This window comes from Rhododendron vialii, chromosome 13a (genome assembly GCF_030253575.1).
Source record: "Rhododendron vialii isolate Sample 1 chromosome 13a, ASM3025357v1".
In the NCBI taxonomy this organism is placed as follows: domain Eukaryota; kingdom Viridiplantae; phylum Streptophyta; class Magnoliopsida; order Ericales; family Ericaceae; genus Rhododendron; species Rhododendron vialii.
This window is the reverse complement of record NC_080569.1, coordinates 2,394,269-2,404,924: the sequence shown is the minus strand read 5'-3', so window position 1 is coordinate 2,404,924 and position 10,656 is coordinate 2,394,269. Positions and strand designations below refer to the sequence as shown.

The 10,656-nt window shown below is 37.2% G+C and overlaps 2 protein-coding genes across 2 annotated transcripts; both read right to left on the bottom strand.

Annotated features, from left to right (window-relative positions):
- Window positions 1-2,275: 2,275 nt before the first annotated feature.
- Window positions 2,276-5,173, bottom strand: LOC131313390 (uncharacterized). Its single transcript, XM_058341679.1, has 2 exons — window positions 4,533-5,173; window positions 2,276-3,838 (listed from the first exon to the last, which is right to left on the bottom strand). The coding sequence occupies exons 1-2, from the start codon at window positions 4,963-4,965 to the stop codon at window positions 3,375-3,377; spliced, it is 897 nt and encodes a 298-aa protein (XP_058197662.1). The 5' UTR covers window positions 4,966-5,173; the 3' UTR covers window positions 2,276-3,374.
- Window positions 2,428-2,940, bottom strand: LOC131313169 (uncharacterized). Its single transcript, XM_058341315.1, has one exon. The coding sequence runs from the start codon at window positions 2,938-2,940 to the stop codon at window positions 2,428-2,430; it is 513 nt and encodes a 170-aa protein (XP_058197298.1).
- Window positions 5,174-10,656: the final 5,483 nt, after the last annotated feature.

The following is a 10,656-nucleotide window of genomic DNA, read 5'->3' as shown; positions in this document are numbered from 1 at the left end:
ATACACTGATTTTACAGCAAAAAAAAGTTAAAATTAAATTTTTTAGACATGTTTTTTGATACAACATCTTATTTAAATATTCTTGGATTTAGCTTGAACATGTACATTTATGGTGTTCACCTATACATAGCCTGTTCGGATTTATGGTGTTCACCTATACATAACATGTACATTTATGTTCACCTATAAATGTACATATACATCTTATTTAAATATATGTTCACCTATACATTTATGGTGTTCACCTATACATAGCTTGAACATTTAAATCCAAGAATATGAGTTTCCATCCGAACACCTTTTTAATAGGTGTTCACCATAAATGTATATGTTCACCATAAAAAGCCTGTTCGGATGGAAACTCATACAATCTTTTTAATAGGTGTTCACCATAAATGTATATGTTCACCTTTTTATTGGCTTTTCATGTGGATCTTTTGCTCTTTTATGGAAAAGGCAAGACTGTTGATTTTGTCACTCCCTTTTTTGTTAACGTCACTCTCTTGTAAGTGTATTTTTGGTGCAAAAATACACTTGCAGGGGAGTGACGTTAATAAAAAAAAAAGAGTGGCAAAATTATTTTCCAAAGGCAAAACAGAAAACTTGTAATTACAAATTCATAGTCCAAATAAAAGAATTATATCCAATTACCCATGGTCTCCACTTCAGTTTTAATGGGGATCGAGCTTTCACAATCTTAACTCCATTATTCTTTATAACTTCAAAATATAACTTTCCACTAGCAAAACATGAAAAAGCACAAGGGAAATATAACTCCCGATTTGTGTTAATTGCATTGCTCAATGAAAATTGGATTTGTACTTTAGAATCATTCATATGAAATTTCAAATCATAGGAAGAAAATGACATTGAAGGCCGTATCACCGGGAATTCTTCACCCAACCCGACTAGTCCAGTTAATTGAGCAGCATTTAATGAGCATGGCCTTTTTTTTATCAACTCCGTTAGAAATTGATCAGCAGAATTGCATTTGTCTTCGTTTTTTTCCATTACATTGGAAGGAGTTACATTTAAAGTTTACTAGCTTACGCGTACTTCGAATCCTGGAAAACTAATCCCACTGCCAATTTTAATTTCATTTGAAGTTTTTTTTTTTTTTGTTTTTAAATCAAGTCCCACTACTGAAATGAAAACAAGTACATTCCGTGTCGCGTGTAAAAATGATTGGAGTGATCGCACCAATTTCCCGAAATGAAGAATGCCGTTATTAAAGAACGTCAAGATTTAAAACGCAGCTAGAGGAGATTGTAAGTTAACCATCACTAGGCTGTGAACAATTGGGGTTTGAGTGTGGATTCGGAACACAGTGTTGACTAGAAGACGGCAGTCTTTCCTTATTTTTATGCTTACCGCTTGGATCAATGACATTGACGAAGTGTTTGTTTCCGATTTTTTGTGCACTCTCTCTACACAAATGGTACTGAGATTGAGATTGAGATTAAGATTGAGGTGGTTGTATATCTCGTCGGCCAAAGTAATTTACTTTTTTTTCTTAGCTTGTTTTCACCCTCCCCCTCTCTCCTTTTTAACGACTGATATGTAGATTTGATAAAATGCAGAGACCCGAAACTACGACTAAGAAGCCCAAATTGATAAATTGTGTAGAGATCACAAGCTTAAGTGAATTTGGACCACAATTTATTCCATCCGCACGCAGTTTTCTTATTCACAATCCTCGATCGGGCTTTAAAACTGCTGTAACTTCAAGTTGTACGACTGCAATTAGCTTCAACCAATATTCAGAGTGACAGATTTTAGCTACAGATTTCTTCATCTTTGAGAACATACCAACCTATGTAGCACTGACACTCCTAGAGGCCAGCATGTCCCCGGCAAACCAATAAATTTTATTAATTTTTTTAAAGGGACAAGTATGGAGACACGGCAAGAGTTAAATATGCAATTTTTTTTAAAACTTTGGGGGGTAAATGTGTAATTATTTCAAATATTTTGTTTTACGATGTATATATGATGCTTGCTTACAAATATTGAAGCTTCAAGCTAATGCACCTAACTACTTTTTCACTGGCATTTTATTTTTGCCATATCTCCTACCGTGTCCGTGTCCCCATTTTTTAAAAAATCCCATATCTGTATCCGTATCCGAATTTGTATCTGTGTCCGTGCTACATAAATACCAAACTGCAAATGAACATAGAAAACTCACTTTGTTTCACAAAGCATAAAGAATAGTTATATGCAAGAAACAATTAGCACATTCAGGGTCAAGAAAATGGGAATCTAAATGAAAGACCTTAAATATACTCCATAAATTTAGTAAAACTCTATTATAAACGTTATTCCCAACACGATGTACATACCACCATTCAATAAAAATAAAAAAAAAATGAAATGGTAAAGTCTACTAATGCATCATCTGCTAACAGAGCAAATTTTAAAAAGATTCTAGAGAGTCAATTCTTTGACTATTTCCGTCAAAGCAAACACAATCAAACCAGTTGGATTTCCAAATAGAATACTAATTATCGTTTTAAGAAATATAGTTACCGTCCCGAGAAATAATCCACCACCTTCCCCACCACTTCCTTTTGCAGTAGCCATATGCTTCAAATCCACTTTTCCCAGCACCTTAGAAATAGCATCATTGTCATCATCATTGTCATCGTTACGATCCAAGTCCCCTCTCCCCCTCTTCCAAGCCTCTTGCATCACGAGAGATAAACAATGCACATGACAAGAGAACTTGCCACCCTTTGAAACATAACACAAACCCGCAACTTTGGTTTCCGCGAGCCAGCTAGGCTTTTTCTGTTTACACCAAAAGCACTTATAATTGACCTTTTTGCAGAGCACAAAGTCCGTGCCACTAATGGGCAATTTCTCTGGCAGTTTGCTACAAGCTGGGTGCAAATCCAAGTCGTCCTTTTCACAGCTATAGGAATGGCCGTGGATTTCCATCCCACATGCATCACAAGTTTTTCCAGGTTTCTGGCGATATTTGAAGATGGATTCTGGGAAAAGTGTTGACTTTTGAGGCCATGTTTTGGCTCCATCCTATACAAATGCAGATTTGCATTTACTCAGAAGATTTGGCGTGGGTTGCATTGAATGCAATTCATTCTCCCATGTGGGTGATTGAAGTCAAAGATTGGCAGCCTATGAAGATTTCTCAAGCCACGCTCAAATCAGGAAAAATCTCAGGCGTGGATTTGCATTGATCCTCGCATGGCCATGAACAGTGAAGTTTGCACAGCCTATAAAATTCGAGCTTTGCTCCATGTTTTTTGTATCTCTCTTGAGTGAGAGACCAGAGAGTGGGAAATCAGAAACGTATCTGATTTTGTATCAGTTTGAGAGAGTGTGAGTTTGAGTGATTTGTAATCCTCCTCCTCCTAAATATAATCTGGCTGCCCCCCGTGGACGTACCCGATTTTGGGGAACCACGTAAATCTTTGTCTCTGTGTTTGTGTGTGTGTTTGTGTTCTGGTTTGATCCTTAGTTTCCGCAACAAAAAGGTCATGTTTTATCGTGGGTTTAGGTTCCAGGCAGTCCTTGTGGAGATCATAGACACAGTGCTTGCATCGATATCCCGATGTAAAACCATCTTCCCTGCATTTGTTACATTTGAACGGTTTGTTATAGCTTTTTAGCTCAAGCTCATGATCATGCTTTGGGTCGCAATCATGAATTTCCATTTCCATCAGTTTGCCAACAGCTTCGCTGATGAGACCTAATAAAAATTGGAACGATCGATATGCATGAAAACAAGTCACAGTCAATAATATACTCCAGAACTTTGGGTCGCAATCATGAATATCTCTTTCCATCGGTTTGTCAACAGATTTGCTGATGATACCTGATAAAAATTGGAACGATCGATAACCATAAAAACAAGTCACAATCAAATAATATACTCCAGAACAGAACCAAAAACTGAAGCAGGGTACTTGAGAAGTGATAAAGAAGAGAATCATTTTGGCAATTAACCATAAAAACAAGAGTAAGTGAGGGCAATTTAAGCATGAAAATCAAATACCATAATTTCAAAAATAAGAAAACACCAAAATGTCTTTCTTCTTCTCTACTACTATACATTTAGTATAGGGGTATATACAAGGGTGTCTACTACGTGCACACACACAAATAGAAATTCTGATGCTGTGCAGTTAAAAAAAGAAAATCACAATATCACCTTACAAAATATTAGCAGTGTTTTTTGCGTTTCTCTAATTTTGACATGAGCAACACTAGGTACCCAAACAACATATCTAGAAAGTACCCGAAAAGAAAAATCAAGGGTTCAGATTCAATCACACACATATATTTGAGGAAAAAAACTCCGTATTTGTATATATTAATCAACTCAAACACAAATACATGAAAAACCCTCAACGCTCTGGTTCAATCCCTCACTCTGTCTACATCTCGCTCGCACATCTCACTTGGGAGGAAACATGGACCAAGTCAACACCACTATTATATGCACCCCTCAAAATCAATTTCGGGAAAAAAAACAAGAGAGAGAGAGAGAGAGGAAAATTTGATGTTACCTGGAGGCTGTGAGGCCACCTTCTGTTGATCAATTCGAACTGGATTTTGCTGCAACACAATTTGCATCTCCTGGTGGTTGATTTTGGGTGGGCATTCTTCTTCTTCTTTCCCCAAGAGCTTAGCATGTTTGTTGGCACGATCTTTAAGCTTCTTTATGACTGTTTGTGGGTTCACGTTTCCTGAAATGGTTGACTTCCCGAGTTCCAGATCTTTGTCTATGTCTATTGAAACCACCCCTTCAATTTTAAGCACAATCTTCCTCACGTCATTCGCACAATTTTTGCAATGGAGATTCAGCTTTAGATCAAAAGTCCTCTGCGTCTTCTCTGTGTACCCCATGGAATTAATTAAATTAAATTCCCACAAAGCTAGCTTGTAGTAAATTCCTTTGCCTGTCAATTCAGAAAATTCCACAAAATCGCTTAATTCCATACTAGAATTCTGCACAATATATATATATATAACTATGTTTGAAAAAATACATATATATGGAGTACATGAAATGAACCTAGCTAAGAAAAAAGATGAATGCCGAGTAGCCTTTGAAGAAGTACGTTGGAGCCTTTTGCTGGTAACCTTTCGTGGGTAGAGCACGAGAATGGAAAATTCTATGGATGGAGATGAACACTAGAGGCAAGTTTTTATATAGATACAAGAGTCAACCGCAATTGACTAAACACCGATTTCCTGAGAAGTTTCCTATTAACGTGTTACGTACGAAGTTTCCTATTAAGTGCTCCCGAAGTTATTTGCTTACGAAGTTTCTCTCTCACGCCCAGTGCCGACCTAAGGTACTTGGGTGCCCCTATTCCAAGAATAGTGCTCTAAATGCTTGTAAATTTTTACAGGAAAAAAAAATAGTTACAATACGAGAAAGCCAATTATAATATTAAATCCCTTCGACTAATACATGTATATATATTCCAAAATTTGAAATTTCCCTTCAAAACAATTTTAATTTTAATTCCGATACTTGTTGCCCACGTGTTGCTTTCACGTGCATACAAATATTCATGAAAATAAGAATATTTTACCTTTTAATTTTATTTCAAATATTAACAGGAGAAAAAAAAATTCTTGTTTCTTTTTTTTCCCCTCAACAAAACTATACAAATCGAATAACTTAAACCTTCTCTATAGTTTTGACAAAATTGTGAGCATAATATAAGTAAATCACATTACTAATAAATTCGGTGAGTCGGCATACAAATATTCACAAAAATAAGAATACTCAAACAATTGAGACAAATTGGATATATTGGAATAAAATACCACTGATGTCTATTTGTTAAGGAGAAAATCCAATGTCTGCGTGCAACGTGCAAATTCATTTTTATTTGAATCATTTGAGCCGAAAGTAGTGATACTGGCAAGTGGGTGCCTGGGTGATTGGGATGCATGCAGGGCCGGTCTTGAAATTTACAAAAATAAAATAATACGTAGATAAATGATTTTTTCAAAGCCAAATGCATGTATTCGACAAGGAAAATCCTATACAAATACTAATTTTTGATCTTATTTTTTTCTCCTTTGATCTCTAATTCATCTTCTTTTCTTTTATTTTGTCTTCATGAAAGGAGATTAGAGTTGTAAGGGTAAAATATGCATAAAACTTATAGAGGAACCCACCACATGGGATCATTTTCCAAAGGGCACTACGTGAAGACAGGTCCACCCGCGATCTGCATTTTCTTTTGAGAAAATGACGGCCCAAGACGTGTTTTGATAATTAATACCTGCCAAGGATATGTTGAGAACATTTGTTAATGCTGAAAATATCATTGGCGGGTATTAATTATCAAAACACGTCTTTGACCATCATTTTCCCTTTTCTTTTTCCCTTTTTTGTTTTCTCTGATCGAGCAAGTCAGGTTGGGCCCAACCATTGGGCTTGTTTCCCTTAAGTGTAAATATGTGCTTTGGGTTTTAAAATAGGCCCCAGTGTTTGCTATACCTAAAAAAATTGGTCATATATAATGGGTATTCAAAACAATAGGAGCCCTAGTTTTTACACATTTTTTGGGGCTTAAGACGCAGGCCTCTTGGGCCTTAGCTCAGAGCCGGCCCTGGGTGCATGTGTGAGAGAGAGTCGTGGGAAACTAGTTTTTAGTCTTTTAACGGTGTGTGATAAACCAAGTGAAATTATGCACAAGACTTGTCTAGAGGTGCGGTTAGAGTGTTCGCAAAGATGAACGGCTGTGATACAACTGCATGGGCTCTCTACAGTTGGACTGCAGAGAAGTCAGGTCCAAAAAATACACTACTACACTCCTTCTGTCCCGCAAAGATAATCTACTTTAAGAAATCTTTAATTCCGGTGTTAAGAAATCCGAAATTTACGCACGGAAGTACTTATAGGGTGTGTTCCGTTTTACCTTATTAAAAAATAAGTAATTATTTGTAAATTTTCAAGCTTAAAAATAATAGGCTCAGTAAAATAAAATAAAAATATGCAACATGGATCTCATTTGATAGATTTCGATGAGATCTATCAAACCCTGCAAAAAAAATTAAAAAATTATTTTCGTAAGCCTATTAATTTTAAGTTTGAAAATAAGTCTTTATTTTTTAAGTACTTATTTGAGGATCTGGAACGGAACCGTAATTTTCTAATCCGCTGATCAAGTAAAAAAGAAGGAATGGTGGTTCGATGCAGGGGAGAGAGAGAGCGCACGAGAAGAAAGAGCAAAACGAGAGAACCTTTTGAGAGTCGGGTTGTTAATAAGATGCCGGTTTGTCTTACCAAAAAAAAAAAAAGACGTCGGTTTGCAGCCTTGGGTGAGCTAGTAGGCAGCCAGTCCAACTTTTTGTATTTATTTTTGTCTAGTTTGGTCCAGTGTCTTGGCCAACTTATGTGTAACTCAACTAATTTCCTCTTCGATCCGTCAAATGCAGGTCGTTCACACTAAAAAATGTTTTGGTACATATTATTTGAAGTGTGCATTAGCTGATCCAGACACCCCTAATTCCCTCTCCGGTCCTTTCAAAGGCAAGTCATCCATGCATGCCGAGACTAGAAAATTGACAAAAAATTAATTTTTTTTAGTCTGACCTCAAGAATTAACTTTACTAACTTTACTAGTCAATTATGTCAAGAGGAAACTCCCAATCAATCGAATTAACCTTTGTGGCTAAAACAAATAATATATGCTGAATAATCAAAAATGCATTTTAAAAAAATTAATTTTTCTTTAATAAGTGTCAGTGTCATGCAATATGTGAGGCGACAATGGCTTGAGTGGAGTTTAGGATTTTGCAGAAAAATTATCCGTTCCGTAATGATGGTGCTATTACAAAAGTGGTGCTATTTGAAATCGAAACATGAATGAAGCCCTGTTCGGCGGATCTCTGCTGGGTGCCCTATAGGGCAAATTTCGGCTGTTCGTGAGTGTTTTCAACGATTTGGATTTAAATGAAAGTTTTTCGATGAAAAGTTACTACTCTTCCCCGGAAAAGTTTGATTTGAATCTAAACCGTTGAAAACACTAACCGACGACTGTGATACGTACTACACGCCCTGTAGTGCACCCTGCATTACGGGGTTTCCGGGTCCATTGCACATATGCTCTACAAGTTTTGCACCAATTTTGTTTTTGTTTTTGTCAAAATTGTATACATTAAGAGAGGTTAGTGGGGTTGTTAGAGTTAGCACCAGGGGAGGCTATTCATAGCCTTGGCCCCCAATGCCCCGCCCCCCGTGAGACTCGAACCTTGGTCACCACTGGGGGGAGGGACATGAGCAACCAACTTCACTGGAAGCGGTTCTCAAGTTTTGCACCAATTTAAAGATCTCAATTACTTCTTTAAATTTGTGCAAATTAAATGTCTTCAAAATCTATTCAGGGAAATGCTTTATTTTGCAAGGCAATTTCATGCTGACCTTTTCTACTTTTGCGCGTTGAGAAGGAAAAGAAAGTGGAAACTATTACAATGGGTTATAATACTCCTTCCGTCCCTTTATTATAGTCCAGTATTTCATTTTGGGCTGTCCCTTAATAAGTGTCAATTTGGTAAAGTTAGTTGGTAAAAGTTGGTACATTGTCTATTTTGTCCCTAAAAGTAGATTCCATTTTAAAAAGTTAGTGAGTAAAAAGTGTAATGATGATGGGTAAGAAGGGAAAGTGGAGGAAAAAGTTGATGTGAAAGGTATAATGATGATGTTTTTTTAATAAGTTGGACTTACGAAGTAGGACATTTAAAAAGGGACGGAGGGAGTATCTTATAAAGACCGACCCATTAACCGCAGGATCCAACTTCTTTCAAATGGTACTTTTGGATCATTTGAGGGGACAGTTCACAATTGTTCATTTATATAATTAATAGTTCGGATTTGTACAAAACTCTTCCATGAAAGAGTTAAGGAAGAATAATGGAAGAGTTTTTAAACAAATTGCAACAATTCATTGAGCGAATGAACGGTCGTAATGTGGACTGTCCCTTCCAGCCCAAAAGTACGACCAAAGAGGATCCATTTCCTTAACCACAAGCGCTCAATTAAGGAACACAAAGGGAGAGTCTGAACAAGAAGAAAGCGAAGTGAGGGATGGTAACTAAATATATGAATTTAGAGATCGCTACTGCAGAATTCAACACTATTGGCAAAATGGTGGCGGAGATTTAGCGCCAAGAAAAAAGTTCAAAGTTGGTGGAGGTAATCCGCAGGTAGTATGGGATACAGCTCAGGTTATTAACTGGTTTCCACAAGTACCGAGCAGTTGTAAAGTTTCCAATGTATGGAAGGGTATTTGTTGAATAACAAGGAGGGATACAGAATGGGAAAATGTTGTCAACCAAGGCTTTAAGGTACAAGAGTGAATTCAGGAGCTGATACGCATTTTTCGGAATAATATTTGGTCAGGGAATGACTCACTGAAATCTGCATTTCCTAGACTATTTCTTTTGTCTTCTCAGAACACAGAAGGAAGCTAGGGGGAGGGATAGTGTGGGATATCATAGTTCAGAGAGGTGGAATCTGCATTTTCGTAGGAATATATTTTTCTGGGAACGTGATCAGCTGATAAGACTAAAACAAATGCTAACCCAATCCCACTTTCAGGCCAACACAGATGACTTTTATAGTAATATGGAATTGGAGCTCAGAAGGGAGATTTTCAGTGAAGTCTATACATACCAATGATGGGAACAACTAACACAGATCGAAGATCACACTTTAGGGGCCATCTGGAAGAATTTAGCTCCGACAAAGGTGCAGATTTTATGTTTGGCAGGCAATTGAAAGCAGAATCGCTACAAGCTGGTCATTAGTTCTGAGAAGAGGGATCATTGATAGTACATCATACATGCCAAGAAATCTACCGTTTCTGGTGTTTACAACTTGCGTGCAATTTCTACACAACTTTCATTTACTTTCTAAAGCTTCTATCGACTAGTCCTATAGTCTCCTATCAGCAGAAGGCAGGGGATTTTGCAAGTGCAAACATACCTTTTCCAATGGATGCATGTTCTTCAGGTAAGGTTTTTATTAACAAGAAAAGGTCAATGATGACATTAGTTTTGAAGATGCGACGTTTGGGGTTCTACCTCCTACGCAGAAAAGACTTGATTTTGGCCCTCTTGGTGCTTTGGTTCGCAAAAAGTTGTGTTCTCCACGGATGAAATCCCACGGGGAGTTCCGGAAAAAGCCCTTTTCACTTTCGGTCAAGTGGCGTAATCTATTTGATTTGGAAGGAAAGGGATTGCAGGGTTTGAGACTACTTCGTTTTAAAAGATGAATCTCTAGTTTTGAAGTTATGAAGTTCCGAACTGCGTCGTTTTGAGAAGTTCAACATCCCGTTTCGAAGTTGCAAGGTTTGAGACGACGGCGTCGATGTGTACAAGGTTAAGCGTGATTACTGTACACGATTCTTTTCGTGTTTTACATGCCTTTTGATAGCAAGAAATTACCCTTGGCCGCTAGGAATTACATCTGGCCGCGCAATATTGAAAGTGTGATCACTGTGCACAATTCTTTTGCGTTTTACATGCCTTTTAGCCGCAAGTAATTACAATTGAACGTACATAATTATTACCCTTGGACACTAGAAATTACATTGCGCAATATTGAAACCGTGATCACTGTACACGATTCTTTTGCGTTTTACATGTCTTTTGACCGCTAGTAAT